Below are 21,912 nucleotides of genomic sequence, written 5' to 3'. Positions count from 1 at the left end.
GAAAAGACCCTCGATCTGTGAACTGGATGTAGCAAAAGGTTGCCAACAAGGATGATGCAGCTGATGCATTTAAAAAAAAGTAGTGACATAATGATAAATCATAACCTACCAGGAATAATAGCATATGTGAAACTAATGACTTGACTTGCCAAGGCCAAGTGTTTAGAAGTAATGGACTTCAAACCAGAAACCTGCAATGCCATACAAAGCCAAGAAAAAAATTATGACAACAAATTGAATTTATATAAAGTACACCATAGACTTCTCAAAATATAGTTTCACAATGTTTCTAGGCCACAATTTGGGCTCATGAAAACAAGCACAAGGAAAAGTGACATCTGATTACACTAGCCTCATATCCAGAACCCTTCAAGTTCTAATCAAATTATTCTCAAGTAAAACATTTTAGAAGGAAAATATCCTAGTTACAAAACCACTTCATACCTGCATGGCTCCAGCACCCAAAACAAGTTGGCAAGTTCTCGTATTGAAAAATTTTAAAATCTCCACAACACGATGAACCGCTTCCAAGGATAGTACTGGCAAATGATGGTTCATGTCAATGTACTCTGACAGCATCTTCAGCAATATTAAGCCACTGAAAGGAACAAGAAAGAAGAAAAACCAACGGCATCAATACTTGTTTATAATGTAAATTTGGTCTTGCTGTTAAACAAGTAACAAGCATATAAATGACAGAACATGAGAGTAGAAATGCACAAAAACCAGTCAACATAATCACATGGTTAAATACAGCAGAATGTTGATCCTAAGAAAATATTAAAGCCCCAACTAACAGCTCAACGTCATAAGGTACACAGAAGATAGAAGGGTAAGAATAACAGAACAACGTATAAATGGATGAATAATAATAAAAATACAAAGAAGAAATTAAAAAATAATAATACTAATGAAACAAGATAACTAACCAGTTTACCATGTGATAACCAACACCTCCATATTCAAGTGTTTGAGTAGTAGGTTTTCCACGCTCCTTCATATTACTCATGTTACTTTGAGATGAAGTTACTGCATCGGATTTCTTTCTCTCAATCACTTCAGCCTTCCCTTGGGCAGCATTTATTGCTATTGTGCCACTAGAATCAGTCTGCTCATTTTGCTCTAGAGAACCCTGTAATCCAGTGTCAGCCACTTGTGAACCCTCATTGTTTGCAACCATGTCACTGTAGCTTTCTGTCATATTACTTTCAGCATTATCCTTGCTTTCAGAAATTATTGCTTCAGAATGACATAGTGAAGACACAATTGCCTGAAATTCATCAGGAACATCTACTTCTACCCATGTCTCCTGGTCAAGCACTGCTTTTATTTTTGTCATCTACAGTAGATTAAAAAAATTATTCCAGTATCAACAGAAAGCAATAGAAAAAACAACTGGTAATTGGGATCAGGAACTAACTCGAGATTCATGCTGGAAATCAACAAAGGATTTGGCCTGTGACTGCAGTGTTCCCCTGATGCTATATCCCAACCTTCCACCAATCTGTTAAAAGTTCACATACAATAACATCACAACCCTAGACACGTAAATTGAATCCTTTCTTCAATATAGAGAAGAAAACAATGCATACCTTCTCTGTAGCAGTTATAAACTCTTGAGTGATATCATATATGCTCAAAAACTCTTGTAATCTCAACCTAGGATGAAGAAGAGCACGAACTCCAAGCAGCTTTGCCCACCTTCCATGAGCAGCATCACAAGCTGCAAAAACTGCTTCAGCGTTTTCTCTTAAAACATCCGCTCTGCCAAAGATAAAAATTTCTGAGAGTATTATAAATAAGGTACAAAATCCCAAACAGATGATTCGGAGTTTTTTAATTCACCAATTTTATGTAAATTAAAACAAGCTAATATGTTCACACTACATCATTCCACAGCATTTAGACAATTACTTAAGCCAATATATATATATATATATATAAGTTCAAGTTTAATGAACCCAAAATGATGCAATCCACTTCAAGCACAAGACTAGATTGCACCAGGTTAGACTGGTTTTGACCCCTTGGGATGAGGAGTATGCACTAAACTGGATAAGAGGCTGGTTTCCAATGAAAAAATGGTTGAAATGGCCAATCCTATCCAATTCTGAAAACTGCTAAGAAAATTTTGTCATGCTCTCTTCCAACAATAGGCCCATGTTATTTGCCATTTACCAAAACAATTGTAAAAGGGGAGGGGGTGGGAATTGTAAATTACCAATTAAAACATGGGAGCCTATTCTTATCTACTTGAACCACCAAAAACCACCTCAAAATCTAAGAGAATAATATTCCAGCACAAATAATGTTAGAGCAATGCAAATTAGCAAAAAGATAGGAGAGGGTTAAACCTAAAATTCTTAGACAAATTAGAGGGGCTTATTGCATCACTTGCTTTCCCTGGGGATGAAAGAACCTTGGAAGTACTCTTCAACGGTGCATATGGAAGAAGTGAACCTCCTTGACCATTACTCTCTTGAGAAGATTCTACCACCATGGCACCGAGAGTAATTGCAGCAGCAACCGAATCAGCAGCATAATGACCATCAAGGTTGCACATTATCCACTCGATGGCCCTTTTCACTTCAGCTGCCCGGACTAAATGTGCCTGCATTCACTAAAAGAAATGAAATCATATTACATCTTACTTGAGCGCTGAGCAAAACTAGAAATTGTCATAAAGAAACAACCATACTATGATTAACATCATACTAAAAATTAATCAGGCATAGACTTTGCAACAAGCAACTTTTTTATGTTAAAAAAATGATTGTTCCCAATATTTGCTGAGGAAATATATATATGTATATATATACACACACATCCAAAGGAGACACATCTTGCAAGACAGTAACACATTCAGTGGTTTTATTGATATGGACCAATTGCAGCCTCACGCTAATAGCAGAGAAACAAGTAACAGCTCAACAAGCCAGGTTATTTGCCAGCAAGCTAATCAAAATGATACAAGAGCATCCTACAATTTTACTATATTGGTTATGTTATCAGACTCTAATATCTTTTCTTTTGATTTAATTGAAGGGCAGTTATATTATGTAATCTAAATTGAGAGGTCTTGTGACATTTTAATAATTTTGGACTGCTAAGATTAGAAAGATATTAATTAGTAACCAGGGTCTAGGATTAATTGATGTAACCCTAGAATAATCTTTAGAATCATCGTAACCAGCCACCCTATTTTAATATCATCTCTTAGTATTGACCCTAATAATATCGTTACAACTTAAAAGATACATCAATATTTAGCCACCGTTCTGTTCTGTCTTACACTTTCAACTTAGGTACTAGATTACAAACTCTCCTCCAGCCATGCCATCTTCAGAAAAAAGCATTCAGCTTAACCCAAAATTTGGGCCAAATTTCCAATCTAGATCTCCCTTGTTCTTGGACAGGCTCATTTGGCTCTCACTCCCAAAGGAAACCAATTTTAAAATTTGAAAAAACAATGATAAATATGGACACGTAAAGGACACAATACCTTATCTATTAATTGATATCACAATCCTGTGCAGCATAACTGAATCAATTGCACAAGACTGCTATTAATACACTCTTTGTAAGAGGAGCTGAAGCCTCTCCAGGATAAGTCCACCCACAGTCCCCATAATCCTGTGGAATGAACAGCCTTAAGGTGCGGACGATTTACCATCTGCTATGAAACATATGACCTGAATTTGACACCCAAGCAACTTACACTCAACATCCAGAAATCACTCTCTTTAACTAGTCAATCTTAAAACCATTCCTTAGTTATAGTTGATTAAATGATAACCAAACCCATGGCTTATCGCTTTTACCAATCAAATCACAGGAGGCCTTCACCAGAGAACAGCAAATGGGCCATGAACTATTAGAACTTCAAATCTTATTTCAGATGCTTCAGTGAAAGTATACAAGTTTGGCTTGCTCAGAATGCCATTATAACAGCAAAGTTCTCCTCAAGTTTAAGTCAGTTGTGATCATTTTGCCTCCAAAACATTTGAATTCTTTCCCAAAAAGATCTCCATAATATTTAAGCCATATAAAAATCCAAGAACATATGAAAGATTTCATTAATCATACCCTCTATACCATATTTACAAAATTAATAAATGCTTAGTCTGGTAGTAGGCAAGTATAAATTACCAGTACAATCTTGAAAATAGCAGCCAAAAGTTGAACAAAACTTTCAGATGACAAGCTCCTCAATTTGCTTGCAAGTGATGAGCCTCCACCTTAGTCATCGGATAATAAACATTAACAACAGGAAGAAACAGAATAGACACACACACACACACACACACACACACACACAAAACCTACCACACTCCATAGAAAAGAGATAGGAAGTTTGAGAACTTCATAAATAAATTCTTTTATACTTGCTGTGTGTGAATATTTAAATGGAAGATTTATTATCCAAGTAGTTCTTACCATCTACGTCCATAGTATGCTCTGAATTTATATCAGATTCTAGAGGTCGCGAAACAAGAACAGGAAGCAGCTCTGCGACAGCAGTCTTAATAGCAGTTTTCATATCAGCAGTAACTGTATCACGATATGTCCTCAGGACAAAGGGGAGCTTGGCCTGCAAAACAACCACCATATTAAAAGATGATTTCCTTTAAAATGGATCCAACCTCAGATTCAACCCCTGAAATTAGAAAGCTGAAGTCCATGGTAAAGGTAAGAAGGATAAAATGAAAATGGGGTTAATAGTTTGGATTATGCAACTGCAGGTCTGCACCAAGTCTTCTTCCTTCTAGAACTTTCTTGGAGGAAATTGAAGAAAATGACTCAAGGGTAAATTATCCAGTTGGTCACCAAAGTTTTTGTACTTTTCTGTTTTAGCCACTCACCTTATGCTTTAGTCACCAAGATCGGAAAGGTTATGCATTTCTTAGACACCTTTCATTAAAAACTGAGTAAACTCATACCATTTTTAGTGGCCAAAATGTAACTTTTGAAAGCTGATGACCAAAACAGAAGAGCTTGAAAACTTTGGTGACCAATTTTTTGTTGAATTTTACTTCATGTTATTTCATGTCACATGCCACACTGGCAAAAACAAGGCAATTGGTAAGTTAGAGACATGGGAAAGAAAAAAAACTTCTGTTTCTAACAAACAATCCAGCAGCAGTCTGAAAGAAAAGAAAGGGATGGCGCTGTTCCTATATATATATATATATATACTCCTCCAACCCTTGCTGATCAACATCGAAACATAAAGGGGTCTACACATGCATGACCCTACCTAAGTCAAGGCCATTTCGGCCTATAACTTATGAGCCTAGAAAACATAGGCCTCATCTTTTTAAGTGAGCTTAAGGCTATTATTTGTGGTTAACACTGAGCTTGTTATGAATTCTTGTTCAGCTTAAAGCTTGGTTAAGTAAGCTAAACCAATCCTGTTAAATTTATCTAAAGCTCATAACTAATCATTTAGAACATTAAAGGTCGATCTGAAATATGTTGAACAATTTTTGAAGTGTACAAATATGAATATATAGCAAGCTATTTTCAGCCCCATGTTGGAATAGAAATCATTGCTATCATAAAATTTTTCCTTCAGATTTAGCTTAAAAAAAAAAAAAAAACCTCTTATGGGGTAAATTTTATTTTAAATGCAAATGACCTACAAAATTTTAAGTTCTAAAAAACTGAAAATCAAAATATTCTTCTTCAAGCAAACACCAAAATAACACAATGGGAAACCAAGAACATTTTTTAATATTAGAAATATGCTTGGATTCTCTACCAGCCACATCAATCAATTTGTTTCTCCTTGTCACCCATGAGGCATATTTTACCTTGAAAAGACATTAATAATGTTCCATCTGATCCTTATCCTTGCAAATTCTTCAAATTGTCCACTAGCTTTACTATTCTTCCAAGATTTGGTGCAATTTAATTGCAACCACCAAAGATATTTCAAAAGTAAATTTTGGGCCATTTAAACAACTTCAGAAACTTATATCAATTAAAAGATTTTGTAAAAGAAAAAAGTTCAATAGATAACACTAAAAAAATGAGCTATCATTTTTTTTTTCATGTAATGTATATGAAATTAAAGAAAACATAAAAGAACAACAACTTGTATGGTAGTTATGTCATCAATCAAGCAAGATGACAAATCCATTCTCCTAAAGAGCTCTTTGCTATCATTGTTTCTGGCCAGATATACAAGCAATATGATTCTTAAAATAACCTTAAGTTAATAAAAGACTAAGAAGAGGATATGAATATCAGACAAATGGTTAAACAAATCTCACTAATTGCAAACATTTCAAAACAATGATTCAAGTTCAAGTGCAAGCATAAAGTAGAAATCACATTAAGCAGGACTCTCAAAAAGCTCCTTCACTAAAAAGCAACAAAATACATTTCAGGGTAGCTCAACTTTCACTAATTTGAAGCTTTTGCCTAATGCCATGTCATTTATGGAAGATCAAAAGACTGAGCTATACATTTCCAGTATAGAACTCAGCTTCAAAAACAGCATAAACATAAAGATGAAAAATGGAATAGGGAAAATCACTCACTGTTCGAAGCAAACCAATGATAAGAGGCAGAAGACGATCTCGAAAATTAGTGGTTTCTTCCTCATCCAACTTAACCTGCTAACATATCCATTCTAGTTATTAGTTCCAATATACCATCAAACTTACTCATAAAAGTACTTGTAATAATGAGTAAAGAAATAAACAGGAATAAAGCATGAACAAGCCCTCAAACACTGAATGTTTATTTACCATCAATCTACTGTTTGATGCAAGTAAGCCATTTGACCACTAACTTTCTCCAATCAATATAAAAAACATTACAGAATAAGAATATTCCATAGTTTGCAAGCAACTCCCTACCTGTCATGGTGAGGTAGGGGAAACAGTTGAGTTTAATTATTTTTTTTATAAGTACACTACCAGTCAGATTAAGACAATAATATATGTGATAAAATTATTTTATTTTATATCAATCACTCATCAACTAAATTAATGGGCTCCTTTCTCTCTTCTCCTAACTCCTTGTGACAGCAATGTTCCAGAAGAAGCAATTAACTAAGGTCTATTTCAATGTGTGTGCATGTGTATGCAATTTGAAATCAAATTCAATAGCCAAGAACAAAAGCTCATTAAATTATTTCAAAAGCTCATGAAATTATTTCAACATATTCCATTTTCCATGAAGTGAAACCTCTTGTTTCATAATGATTTCTGAAACAATAGACAGACACTATTCAATGATAATCAACCCAGTCAAGCAAACTCCCTGATGCAGATTCAAGAAAAGTCAACATAAATTCCAAGAATATTTGGGATTATGATCTGCATCTGACATGGATTAATTGACGACTCATTTAACCTAAAATAGATGATATTAACCCCCACTCCTGTACATCTTTAGATTTAAAAGTTGTAGGTTTTATGTTATTTCAGTTTTCTCAAGCTTTTAAAAGCCAAGATTATTATAATAACTTCCAGATTTATTTGAAATTGAAGGTTTTAGAGTATAAGGGTTTATTAATGGATTTGGAACTACTTAAAGTCAAGTTCTTAATAGAGCACAAGTATTAGTAAAGTCCTTGATTGACAAGAGTAAGAGTGCTAGTCCATATATACCAATGTAATCTTTCTATTGGGACGTTTCAGTAAAATATAACTAAGGTATAGTTTTAAAGGTTTCTTAGATATTTTTTACACATTCCCAAATCAAAATAAACCTATGACCTAGCAACAAACCCCACACCAACTTCATTTTGCCAAGTCGAACAATTTAAAACCCATCTCTTATTACTATAGGAGAATCTAGGGAAAATGATACAGAAAAAACTTACCTCGTTGATATCAAAACCCTTTGCTCTTAGATGTTAAATAAAATCAACCTTAGATGTGACTCCTAAAGAACCCTAACCGTGATACTTAGATACTTCGTCTTCTCCTATTTTAATCAATTTTCTGCAGCTTTTGCTGAGAATGCAGACATGATATTTGCCATAAAATCATAACTACACCAACCCAATCAACCATCTGGATTCAAATCTAACCCATGAATTTCTATTCATGACTAATGTCCACAGTAACAAAACAGCTTCTAAACAGCTCTAGAATTCCTTGATCTCTTCACCGAGCTAAACCCAAATCAAACATCATACAAACCTAATTACTCTTACAATCCCCCCCCCCCACCTCCCGTTTTTTCCTCAATTAACCTTAAAATTGTAGTCTTGAGGGGACAATATTTTTTTTAACTATAGTACCAATTTCAGGCCAACTTGATGCAACCTTCTTTTCTGCCCTACATCACTTGCCACGAAAACATAGCAATATCAAAACTACAAGCTAAATTATTCCTTCATCTACAACCAGCAAACATTCAAAAACTTCAAACATCCATCATCTCTTCGACTCACTTAAAGGCTCAAAGAATCATCGAATTCAAGCAGGATCAACTTTTTCAAAATCATTCAGGTTGGCCCAAATCTTTGGTTTCATTGACCTATGAGCCAGTATTCAAGATGCACCTAAGAGCCAAACAAGTGAGGCAGAAAAATGTTGGTGTGGGAAAACACTTATTTACAGCTGGTTGTAATCTTGTAATCTGTATATTTATATTTGTATCTCTAGAATTAAGTATTTGTATCCCTAGAATTAAGGAAGATTTAGTTTCCTAGTTTAACCCCTAGTTAGTTGTATATAAACCTAAGATTCTTGTATAATTCAAGATAAGCAGTTTTTCAATATACATTCAGTTTCCGCATGGTATCAGAGCTTTAGGCTCTTATTGGGAAGAAAAATTTTCAGCCTTCATTGCTGACTTTTTTTAGGCCTTCATTGCCGAATCCTGTTTAAGCCTTCATTGCCGAACCCTTTCAAAGAAAGATATCACTATGCCCCAATTTGAGGAAATGTTAACTGAAAAAATCACTGGAGTACTACAGATGTCTCAGAAACAAGGAGAGTTCAACAGGGAAGAGATTGAAAAGCTGAGAAACTTATTGAAAATCCTTGAAAAGCCTACTATGGTATGTTCTTTGGGTAAAGTTTCTAGTTCAGGTAAAGCTTCCGGTTCTCATGGATTAAATGTCTCGGCTAAGCCTATTACGAGTTCTTGGGTCATTGACTCAGGAGCCACAGACCACATGACACATTCCCCACAAAAGTTTAGTACATATAACCTGTGTCCTAGTAATAAGAAAATTGTTGTTGCTGATGGTTCACTTACCACAGTGGCAGGATTAGGAGATGTTCAAGTTAATCCCTCGTTTGTTCTCAAAATTGTTCTTCATGTTCCTGGATTGTCTACTAATCTGATATCTATACAAAAACTTACTAGAGATATGAATTGCAAAGTAACTTTTTATCCCTCTTATTGTGAATTTCAGGACCAGAGTTCGAGGAAGATGATTGGACTTGCTAAGGAGAAGGATGGACTATACTATCTTGAGACATCAAATAACACAAATAGTATCAAAAATAGTTTACCTTTGTCATTTCTTTCTGAAAAATCTTCCAATAAAGACAAAATCTGGCTTTATCATTTTCGTCTTGGACATCCTTCTTTTGGAACCTTGAGAAACATGTTTCCTTCTTTGTCCAAAGAATTAAATGTTGAAGATTTTCATTGTGATATTTGCGAATTTGCAAAACATAGACGTGTGTCTTTTCTAATCAGTAACAAAAGAAGTTCTACTCCCTTTTACTTGATTCATAGTGACATTTGGGGTCCCTCTACAATTCCTAATATTTTTTGTGCGAGATAGTTTGTTTCATTCATAGATGATTGTACTAGAGTCTCTTGGGTTTTTTTACTTAAATCCAAATCAGATGTGAATAGTGTGTTTTTAAGCTTCCAAAACATGATCCAAAATCAATTTGGAGTAAGAATCAAGAGATTTAGGTCTGATAATGCAAGAGACTACTTCAACCAGAGTCTATCCACCTATTTCCAAAAAGAGGGGATTATCCATGAGTCATCTTGTGTTAATACTCCACAGCAAAATGGAGTGGCAAAGAGGAAAAACAGCCATTTACTAGCCACAACTCGAGCCTTTCTTTTTCAAGCAAATGTACCTAAATCTTATTGGGGAGAAGCTGTTCTCACTGCCACACACATTATAAATAGGTTACCTTCAAGAGTTTTGGGATTTAAAACTCCTATAGAACTACTCTCACAATTTTATCCCAACCTCAATACCACAAACAATCTCACACCTAGGATATTTGGTTGTACATCATTTGCTCATGTTCACAGTCATAACAGGGGAAAGTTGGATCCAAGAGCGATTAAGTGTATTTTTGTGGGGTATTCTTCAACTCAAAAAGGATATAAGTGCTATCATCCTCCTACCAAAAAATTTTATGTGTCTGCAGATGTCACTTTTGAAGAAAATAAACCATTTTTTACTCAATCTTATCTTCAGGGGGAGACTTCATTCATGGAAGATAAGGATAAAGACTTCTTTTTGCTTGATTTGCCCATTTCTTCAACATTTACACACATTAATTCTTCTGAGTCGAAACCTATTTCTGTGGAGCCCAAGTCAAACACTGAATTTGAGTCTGAACCCATTCCAAATACGGAAGATGTGACAAAGGATAATATTGTTCTTGATTCTATGAAGGAATTACAGGTGTACTCAAGAAGAAAAGTTTCAGATCTTGAACTAGTGCCAGTCCAAGAACCTGATCCTAACTCTGGAAACGAGGTAACTACAGTTTTTGACTCTGTTTCTCAAAATGAGCATGAATCTCCTAAAACTATAACTAGTGATTATGATTTGCCTATTGCCATTAGGAAAGGAGCCAGACAATGTACCAAGCATCCACTATACCCAATATCTAATTTTGTGTCATTTGAAAAATTCTCACCATCCCACAAAAATTTTCTTGTGAGCCTAAACACTATTTCTATTCCAACTACATTATCCGAGGCATTATCCAGTGAGAAATGGAGGCAAGCCATGAAAATAGAAATGGAGGCCTTAGAGAAAAATCAGACATGGGAACTAGTAGAGTTGCCTAAAGGAAAAAATCCAGTGGGGTGTAAATGGGTTTTCACTGTAAAATACAAGGCAGATGGTACTGTTGAAAGGTATAAAGCCAGGTTAATGGCTAAGGGCTACAATCAAACCTATGGAGTGGATTACCAGGAAACCTTTGCTCCAGTTGCCAAGATGAATAAAGTTAGGATTTTGTTATCATTGGCTGCAAATTACAATTGGCAGCTTCAACAATTTGATGTAAAGAATGCTTTTTTACATGGTGATTTGGAAGAAGAAATATATATGAAGGTTCCACCGGGATTTGGAGATCATCTAGAAGCAAACAAAGCATGCAGGCTAAAAAAGGCTTTATATGGCCTTAAACAGTCTCCTAGAGCTTGGTTCGGGAGATTTGCCAAAGTGATGCTAGTAATGGGATATAAACAGAGTCAAGGAGATCACACATTGTTTATCAAGCACTCTGATTCAGGGAGAGTCACAGTTCTATTAGTGTATGTTGATGATATAATTGTAACTGGAGATGATGAAAAAGAGAGAATCTCTAAAACAGTGTTTGGCTAGAGAATTTGAGATAAAAGAGCTAGGGAGATTGAAGTACTTCCTAGGAATTGAAGTAGCTCACTCACGGCATGGTATTTTTATCTCATAACAGAAATACGTGATGGATTTTCTGAAGGAAACTGGGAAGCTTGCATGTAAACCTGCAAATACCCCTATAGATCCTAATCATAAAATTGGAGAAGCTAATGAAGATGCTGCTGTAAATAGAGAGATGTACCAAAGATTAGTTGGAAAACTCATTTATCTCTCACATACTAGACCTAATATAGCATATGCTATGAGCGTGGTAAGTCAATTTATGCATAGTCCTAAAGAAGTGCACCTACAGGCTGTCTACCGTATATTGCACTATTTGAAGGCCAATCCTGGGAGAGGTATCTTATTCAAAAGAAATAACAAGTCTGGAATAAACATTGCACACAATCCTGTGCAACATGACAGAACAAAACACATTGAAGTAGACCAGCATTTCATAAAGGAGAAACTAGACAGTGGGTTGATTTGTACACCTTATGTATCAACCAAGGGTCAACTTGCAGATGTGTTGACTAAAGGTCTCAGTAGTGCAACATTTCAAGAAATTATTTCCAAGCTGGGAATGGAAAACACCTATTCACCAGCTTGAGGGTGAGTGTGGGAAAACACTTATTTACAGCTGGTTGTAATCTTGTAATCTGTATATTTATATTTGTATCTCTAGAATTAAGTATTTGTATCCCTAAAATTAAGGAAGATTTAGTTTCCTAGTTTAACCCCTAGTTAGTTGTATATAAACCTAAGATTCTTGTATAATTCAAGATAAGCAGTTTTTCAATATACATTCAGTTTCCACAGTTGGTAATGCAGCAGTACTTAAGTTTTTTTTTCCTGTTCAAGCTTAACCAGCTTGGTCATGGTGGCTTTGGTCCTATTGACAAGGTAGGTTTCAGAAAATAAACATAGACTTGGTGCAGAATTTGTAGGTAAAGGAGAGAAGGGGATAAAATGAAAAAAAAAAGAGGAAGAAAGGATAAAAGAGATGAGAATAAAACTGGGGTGCTGGTGGGATGCTGCATGGAAGCAGTTGGATCATCATAACACAACTGGTGCTAGAGAAAGATGGGAAATGTAAAGAGAGCCATAACCATAAATGAATATGTATTCAATTTACACTTTCCAATTTCCACTTCATTGAAGTTACTGTGGGTTGGCTAGGCTATTAGGAAGGGTTTTTTTTTTTTTTTTCTTTTAAAGCTAATTGCCACAATATATTCTCTTTTTTTTTTTTTTTTTCAAATTATACGTCACATATTTGCCACATCATAACTTTGATAGACATTTATTTTGGCCAATAGCAGTCATCATCAATTTTGGATAAAATCAGACAAAGACAATAGTTCATTGGCTAAATTGAACAAAATTAAAAGTTTCATGGTTGAATTGCACATTAAAATGAAGTTCAAGGGCTTTTTCAAGCATTATCTCAAACAAGTAAAATAACATTAATGGAAGAAAAATAATTAACATTAAGTAGACACAAGCAGCATAGTATGTAAAGACCAGGACAAGTAAAACATTCGGCAAGTCAACGAGAATCTTGTATTACTCATATCAAATAACAGAAGAACTAAACCCGCAAAATATCATATCACTGCAACCAAAAAAGCAGTAATACCAAGAATAACATTTACGTGCAAGTTCATAGGAAAGAAGAGAGAAATCAAGACAGGCAAATAGCTCCCAGTTTTACAGTCACATGACCTAAAAGAGATGGTAGTTTTTATAGGCCTAGAAGGACATGCAAACTATTAAAAATAAAAAATAAAAGAAAATGACAAACAAAAAGAAACGGAACAGCACTTTAATAGTTCAAATCAATTGAAGAAAACTGAGGCTCCATTTGATTGCTACATTTGCTACTTGCTTTTTGCTTCCAGAAGTAAAAAGCAAAAAGTGCATTTGGATACAAAAGCAAATAATGTTCATAAGCAATTAAAAGTCAAAATTGTAACTTTTTGAAGAACAAAATGCATGATTTTATTTTTATATAGGAGAATTCTCTTATTCCTTGTTGCATTTTAGTTATTTGCTAATTTTCAAAAAATTATTAATTTTCTTTCTATCATCTAATTTTTGGCTTTCAGCAACTTTTTAGGAAGCAAAAACAGATAGCAGAAAGTACGTAATAAAAGCAGCGACCAAACTAAGCCTTAATGAAAAAGCTGCACAAACTAAAGTGCACAAACTTCTTTTTTACTTCACTTTTAATCCATTGGGGTCTAGAACAGCCTCAACTCTTCAACATAAAATTTATTATAAAGGCCAACTAGTTCATTATTTCAGTTGTTTTTCAAGTTTAAAACAGATATGAAGACCATCACATGAAAAGTTATCATGGTCTGTGCCTGATATCCTAGTAAGATACCATGAGTATTGTATTAATAGTCAGGTTCAAAAGCCATCACATAAGCCATTTTCTATTGTTTCAAAATTAAACTTGAATTGAAAGGAGAGGAAAATTAAGCAAATAACAATAACGCAGGTGCATTCCTTTAACGTTGAAAAGAAGTTCCAGAATTAATGACTAAGAGCAGCATAGTGCATGATGAATCTATATCTAAGCCAGTTCTACCAAAACTTCTCATTGCAAAACGAAAATTAAATTATAAAGCTCCCAGACATATTATTGGCAATGCAACAAGTTTTCGCTTTTAATATTTCACTGCCCGCAACTCATTAGGCACTGCAATACTCACAATCAACGGAGAAAAATGAATGGGATTTATCACACATCGTTGATTATAGACACAAGCAGCAAAACAGAAGTATTCAAGTTTCAAAAGAAGAAAAGAATGTAATGAAGCTTACTTCAACATCTTTTCCATTCAAGGAAATGGATGCCCTGGATTTTGCTTTCAACAATATGACTGCATCTTTATCTCCAGCATCATGTATTGAAGCACGCACAAATTCTGCTGCAAGAATGCTGCCAAAAGGGGTTAAGGAATATTAACATATCACAAGCTGATAAATCGTTTCAGAAATAGAAATTTTGTGAATAACATTTCCTATCTCATTAATGTCACCATACATTGGGAAAAATTAAAAAAAAAAATAAATAATACCTGTTTATGGAATCTATAGAAGCCACTACATGATCTCGAAGATGACGAAAGCAATGTAAACCAGTAAGTTCATCTCCATTCTATCAAAAGGTAAAACTTCATAAGTTAAACATTTGAATCCAGCAGTGTTTCCTTATGGTTTTGTTGCTTATATTATTACCTTGCGCATACAACATACACAACCAAACATAGCATTTTGATCATGAAGCTAGCAGGAAGATTTTTCACAAGACCAGGAATATAATCTAGCTTAATGCAAAGAAACTTCAAGATTTCACTTTCTGTGTATGTTGTCCATTATTTAAAATAAGAGAAGATATGTGGACAAAAATAGTACGATCAAAAAACAAGACTCTTTCAAAGGACTCTTCAATCCTTAAAAATATTCAATTAACATTGAAAAAACATATCAAATCAAAAGTTTATAAGAGTAAGAGAAAGTCACCAAAATCAGATTAGAGTCAAGCAACATAGTAAGCCTCTTTTGAGTTTTGAAAGTGAGGAACAAATAAAAGAACACGGGAACAAATGTGAGACCAATAAAAAAACTTAAAATAAGTAATATAATGGGTAACGTAGCATCAGGTTGAAATTTCAAATTACAACCAATGGGAAGTGTTAGAGAATATGATAAATGTTTAACTTTGTCATGAATAAGACATAAGGACTGAAATTCCATCATGCATTGTGAACAATCCAAGGATGGAACTTGAACTTTCTCTGACAATGCACAGATGAAACTTGAACTTTCTTTGCAAAACATAAAGATTCTGAGCTCTCAAACTCCTATTCCAGCACGCCAAGATAAATCTTCCCGAACATCGTAAAAATTTTAAACAAGATCACAATCTTCCATCTCTGCTAATCATAATAAAATGTTAATAAATAAATGCCACATCTACTAGTTTTGAATTTATCCTATGCAGATAAATATAATAAGAGTCACTCCACCTATTGCCAATTAGCTTCTGGTTGGATGGCCATCCTAAAATGTAACATTGTATCTCAGCCAGCTCTACCCTTATTTGTTAGACCCTTTGTAATATGTTTGCTAAGCCTACAAGTGATGTCCAAGCCACACCATAAGGTTGTTACCCCTACGCATGAAGCACACACCACGTAATAGGTCCAGGTTGGATGCCCATCCTAAAGTTTAATAAATAATAATTGTATGGTTTGACTTTAAACAAACATCCACAGGCAAAGATGACAAGAAATTTCCACTGTAATGAAGAATATGATGAAGACTACAATGAGTTTTAGTGTCCAAAACTCGTAAGGAACCATTACAAACCCCACAACTCGAGAGCTAATTACTTTCAAAGCTCGTAAACTCTCTTTTCTCTTCTTTTCTATCAAAACATGGCGAGATAGTCATTGAATTTTCTTTTCGGAAACACTTTTATACCCCATTTTTCAAGTTTCCTAAAATGACTTTAATGAGCTTTAAACCAAAGAAAAAAAGAACGGGAAGTTAGGAACAAAAATGTCAAGTAGGGGCAATAAAGAAATCTTCAAGAACAACAGCACTGAATTTTCAAAGCCACTTTCCAACAAGTCTCCACCTTGTCTTGACACAACGTATTTTCAAATGAAGTTGAGAATATTGCAACACTTCAAATACTCACGTACATGACAGATATATGCTTAACGCAACTACCACATTTCACATTAGCACTTCTAATGACTTACTTGCCACATACGAGAAGTGTACTGGCTTGATGCTACTGGATGATGATCATGCTTGTAAAGTTGCATAGGCATAATTCATATCAAGATGTTTGACATTATGGTTCAAACATTCAAAGATGTTCAACACATCCTCGAAATGAAGAAAAAGACCATACTTCCTTGAGTTTTTGGCTCAATAGCTATAGATGGCAACCTTTTCATCAAATAGGATGCAATACTTATGGTTTAATCCCAAAAATTCTTACTGAGCATAAAGTTTGATATCATAGGTCAAGCTCCCTCTAAGAGAGATCTATTCATATGTTTTGCAATCCCATTGTGTTATAGTGTACATTGAATATATCGGTGTCCCATCATTCTTTCATTCTTCTAGAACTCATCAAATTCACCTAAGCAATACACAAAAACTATTATCCATTCTCTATCACTTCATTTTCTTCCAATTTGGCTTTCAATCAAAACCTTTCCTAGCTTAAAGGTGAAGTAGCACTCAGTCCATATGCTTTACAAATTTTACCAAATCTTCTACAAGTAGCCATTGATAAAAGTCAACAAATATACCCTTACAAATAGTAAGAGAGGAACCTAAAGATAAGAATAAATGCAATCCATTGTTCCTTTGTTATATTAATCCTTATGTTGAACTCCATTCTGAGTCTATTTTGCCAAATACATAATGCTTGCAAAACTCTAGCTTTCAAATACACCATCCACAAAACACGCCTCAACTATTCATCACTATCAAACTCCCACTCACATGACCAAACCGCACATGCCATAACCTAGTGTTTCGGGATCTGGATCATCAAATTGACACAACAGCAGCACCTATAACAGTGGTACTTTACAAGTCCATGTATCACAATTGAGGCACCAAAAATTACTCTCAATACTCAACTTTCACTTGGATACCAAAAGCCTTTCTTGTCCAAAGTACCGAAGGAAATCAAGTTTTTCTTCACTTAGACAATGCCCAAACATTTGAAAAAGATTCTAACAATATTGTCAAACATATTTGATACAAAATGAGCCAATACCCATAATTTTACTAGCATGATCATCATCCATTAAACACCAATATTCACACCTCTCATATGTGGCAGACAAATATCTAGAAGTGCGAATAAAAAATGGGATAGCCGTGTCAAAAATCCATGTGTCATCAACACAATTATTTGACAATGCTAGAGCAATCTCAGCATCATCTTAAGACCACATCAAGCCAAGGAACGGATTTGTAAAAAGGTGGCTTCAAAAATTCAATGCCATGATTTTCTTCACTTGAATTTTTCTTTTTTCTTTGGAACCCCTACATGATATTTTTACCCTATTCTTCTGACATTAGTTTAAAACTCATTAAGGGCCATTTTAGGAAATTTGAAATTTGTGGGGTATAAAAGTGTTTTGAGAGAGATAATTCAATGTTCTCCACTCGTTTGGTAGAATAGAAGAAAAAAAGGGGAGTTTAGGACTTTGGAGGGTAAAAAGAGAGTTTAGTAACAGTTCTTACGTTGTAGGGTTGTGTTGGTTCAGAGAATTTTGAGGGTAAAACTTGTTGTAATCTACATCTTGTTGTTGATTACAGTCTTCTTTTTTATGGTAGAAATTTCTCATAGCCTTTGCCCGTGGATGTAGGTTGAAAATTGACTAAGTTTAGCAAAACCAAAGGGCAAAGTGTAGTTAATGAAGAAAGAAAGGGGTAAGCCATTAGCCATACATCAATCTATCCACAAGCAGTTATGCACTGAAATTCTTTTCAGCATACTTGAAATGCTCCAATTATTTCATCTTATTATACAAAGGCAGCCATGCCCTCATGGAACCAACAAGGCATGGTTGAGATTAAAAAGAGAAGGAACTTTTATAGCTTAACTGGAGCAAAATGTTAAATCCAATAGTTGGAAAAAAAGATAACAATCACTTTATTTGGATTTATCCTAGGTTTGATATTGGGCTTCCTTCCGTTGTTTTCCTTCATATTGCATACAAGTGGAACAAAGATAGTTTCCCGTTCCCTTCAATCCAAAATTTTCTGACCATCCTCACTCAGAATACCATAGCTTTCAACTAGCAACAAGGTTTGACACCAAATATATGTATATATTTCAACAATTCAGCTACAACCTAGTTAACTGTCTCTATCCCTCTTCTAGCTATACACTTCCACTTTTGGTTAATGTTTGGTATGTGCAAAGTAGCTCAGTCTCCTAGGAATTTAATTAGTCAGTAGGAGATTCCCTAAGTTAGTATGACAGATTCCTAGTAAGGCAGCTTCGCTATGGGCATCTTCCATGCAAAAACCATGGAAATTTCCCTCATAGGGCAAAGCAGGAAACTAGCTTTCTCAAGCTATAGGAAGTTAGCTATAAAATTCCTTCACCAATCAAAACCAATGCCTTCAAGTTTCCCATCTTACACACCTAGTCCCCCTTGTCTGGTAATTAATTTTAATTCTTGCAACATTATATGACTAGGATTCATTTAATATGGTCTACAATAAGTCTTCTAATCACGAACACTGCAACTTGAGAAACAAATGAAGGCTTACTGTTGCACCACATCCAATCATTTTCATTTTAATTGGGAGTACAATTTTGGAATTGACAGCACTTTCTCAGAAAGCGTCTAGTCAATCAAACATGTTAATGTTATTTTCTCAGGAATTTAATCTACACTCTCCCATTCATACCAAATGCATCAATATCTTCTCCTATCAATTTACATTTCAGCAAAGTCATTTCCACTGATATTTTCCTAGGAAGGCACCCAATGCCCCTTAAAGAGATCAAAAGCACAAATTTCCCAAAATCTATCCTAGGTTTCAAATAAAATTGTTGCCAGTTTTACAAAGTCACACCTACACCACAACTAAACCTCAATACAGAAAAAACTATCATCAAGCTACAAAAGAAGCTAAAAACTTTTATCATCATGAAAAATACAGCATGAAGAATTTAAATTGAACATCAGTATGCAGTCAACATATAGTTACCTAATGAAATAGTGAGTGCTACTTAAAGAAACATCATGAATGTGTAGGATTAAAACAGCATATTTAATAAAGTGGAGGAAGCTGCAGGAAAAACAGGAGAAAAAGATGCAAGGAGGGTGTGCATGTAGCAGAAAATAAAAGAAAGAACAAAAGGCAAAACATTAAAATCCAATTGAACAAGTTAAACCTCAGAGGCATGCAAAGCAACATAAATCTTAAAAACAAAAGTGGATAGATGAATGTATACCAACAAGTGCCGCAGGTCATCAATAACATCCAAGGCTCCAGCACACTCTGCAGATGCAACAAGCTGCATATCCAAGAAAAATAAATCAAACCCATCTCCGAGCATTAACAAAGTAGGCTCTTCAAATCTATATTTTTCCATTTTCTTTTCTTCATTGGTTGATTACTCAAAGTAATAGAGAAAAGCGGAAATTAAAGAGCTAACCAATTTAAGAGCCGATATCGCTTGGTTAACGGATAGAATAAGCTTCAATTTATGTTGGAGTGCCAACAAATTGGTCCTAGTGGCATTCAACTCCTGAATCTGCCGAGCAAAGTCAACCAAATCAGTGTCTAAAAGCCTAATAGTTTCCTTCAACTCACGAATCCGACTGCATCCTTCCACAATCTTAACATTCAAGTCCTGCAACTGCCCTTGCGCTTCGAAGAAAGAATTGGAGCGCAACGAAATCTCCTTCACCAAATGCAGCTCAACCACGTCCAAATACTGTGACAACTTCTCCTGAAGCACAACGTTTTCAGAAACATCGGTCAAAGGGCAGGCTGCCCGGAAGGTGGCTCCATCTTCGAGTGCGAAATCTTCCTTAAAATAAAGGGCTGGGACCTCCCTTAAACAAGCCACGAGCGCTTCCCCAATGTTGTCCACATCGAGGCTTTGCTCCTTGGTGGTGTGGTTTTGAATGTCCTCGAAGCGATGGTAGGAATCGAAGATGGACGAGACGTAGGGTTGGAAATCGGATCGAGCGAGGTCGGAGGAGGCTTTAGTGGAGGTTAAGGGAGCGAATTCGGGAGGAGAAACGGACCACCAACCAACCCAGGAGGCTTCCAATTTGCCAGCGTGAGGGTTGTTGAGGATCGAGGAGAGGCTTTGGCTACCCGCATCGGTGACAGAATATGAAGCGGTTCGACCTATTGGGGACGACCTTCCCGATGGGGAAGGCTGTGGATCCATTTCAAGATCTACAAATCATCAAACAAGAGAAAATTGGTGGGAATAAGAGGTCTTTGATTTTCTTTCTAATAACACAAAAAATGTGTTTGTTTAGATGGATCAAAAGACTAAAGCTTAATTTTGTATTCCAACGTGTTTGTTTGAATTAAAAGGCGATTTGGATCTGGAAAGAGTGGATGTGACGAAGAACGAGAAAGATCTGAGAATGAGGGAACTGGCAATGGCCATTGCGCAAATCATAAAGCGTACCAAAGAATGCTCGACGGCTGGATCGGACCGTCTACTCGGATTGGGTCCCGCCACAGTTCGGCTTTCATTTACATTCTTTTTAATAAAATACTTCTATTACTTAACCATAACAAAAAAAAATTATGTAGCACGTAATATTTTTATAACATTTTAATTTTTAATTAATTAATTATAATATCATTATTATAGATGATATGATTCATTTTATCCGAATGGATCCATAACAGCTCCATTATTTATATAATTTTTGAAAAATATTAACTAATTTTTATTAAAAAATTAAAATCATAATAAACACTTTTCAATATCCATAAAATAGTCATTCATTTAAAAATTAAACAAATAAATAAACCAACATTTAGTTGGACTAACCCAAATTTCATATATATTTTCAACATAGTTAAATTAAATTTAACAATTCGATTAAGATATGAAATTAATGAAGTAAATAATTATTTTAAATTCAAATTAAAATGTTGACATATTCTTTCTGTTTGATTAATAAAATAAGAAATTATCTTGACCAAAATAAGTTTCTAAGTTTAGTGTGAAAATCATACATCAAACTTCGTTTGAAAGATATTTAAAGAATTTTTATTTCAGTCATAAGATTTAATCTAATTATGAGCTCTATGACTTTTAGATTTATTACATAAATTTTACGTTATTAGAAGGAGCATTTAATTTCTTTTCTTTTGATATATTTTAATCTTAAATATGATAAGCATTGAGTAAGATGTGATTGTATTACCAAAAATGTTTTGAAATTTGAGATACCTTTCTAATATTTTCATCGTTTCAAATTTGATGTACACCTCTCTCTCTCTCTCTCTCTCTCTCTCTCTCTCTCTCTATATATATATATATATATATATATATATAAATTAATGAAGCAACTTAAAATTAAACATTTGATGGATTACGCACATTGACATGGAAATTTTTATTTATTTTAATTTAGAATATAATTTTTTAAAATTTAATAAAAAAAAATTTTTCAACAAAAATCAAGATAAATAATAATGTCTACAAGCGCACTCAAATAAAAATAATCAATCATAGTTTAGAAATTTATCTTATCTATCAAATTTTGATATGAAACTCATATTTA

At 34.5% G+C, this 21,912-nt stretch overlaps 1 protein-coding gene across 3 annotated transcripts in view; it reads right to left on the bottom strand.

The window, feature by feature from the left end:
- The window catches only part of LOC111275376 (vacuolar protein sorting-associated protein 54, chloroplastic-like), a 28,913-nt gene extending 8,154 nt beyond the window's left edge, over window positions 1–20,759 (bottom strand). For 2 of the 3 annotated variants that reach the window (XM_022860731.2, XM_089755541.1), the window contains exons 1-13: window positions 19,806–20,759; window positions 19,602–19,664; window positions 14,671–14,750; window positions 14,414–14,531; window positions 6,546–6,623; window positions 4,438–4,591; window positions 4,150–4,238; window positions 2,355–2,611; window positions 1,593–1,764; window positions 1,421–1,504; window positions 930–1,339; window positions 445–598; window positions 110–191 (exon numbers count right to left, since the gene is read on the bottom strand). In XM_022860731.2, the coding sequence (XP_022716466.2) occupies window positions 110–191; window positions 445–598; window positions 930–1,339; window positions 1,421–1,504; window positions 1,593–1,764; window positions 2,355–2,611; window positions 4,150–4,238; window positions 4,438–4,591; window positions 6,546–6,623; window positions 14,414–14,531; window positions 14,671–14,750; window positions 19,602–19,664; window positions 19,806–20,552 (2,488 nt within the window). In that variant the 5' untranslated portion in view covers window positions 20,553–20,759. The remainder of the gene's footprint in view (window positions 1–109; window positions 192–444; window positions 599–929; window positions 1,340–1,420; window positions 1,505–1,592; window positions 1,765–2,354; window positions 2,612–4,149; window positions 4,239–4,437; window positions 4,592–6,545; window positions 6,624–14,413; window positions 14,532–14,670; window positions 14,751–19,601; window positions 19,665–19,805) is intronic. The other variant, XM_022860732.2, reaches the window with a different exon arrangement.
- Window positions 20,760–21,912: the final 1,153 nt, after the last annotated feature.

The sequence above is a fragment of the Durio zibethinus genome, chromosome 26 (genome assembly GCF_047325235.1).
Source record: "Durio zibethinus cultivar Kanyao isolate XHJ-2024 chromosome 26, ASM4732523v1, whole genome shotgun sequence".
Classification (NCBI taxonomy): Eukaryota; Viridiplantae; Streptophyta; class Magnoliopsida; order Malvales; family Malvaceae; genus Durio; species Durio zibethinus.
Note: the sequence above shows the minus strand (reverse complement) of the source record. Positions and strands in the feature narration are given on the sequence as shown.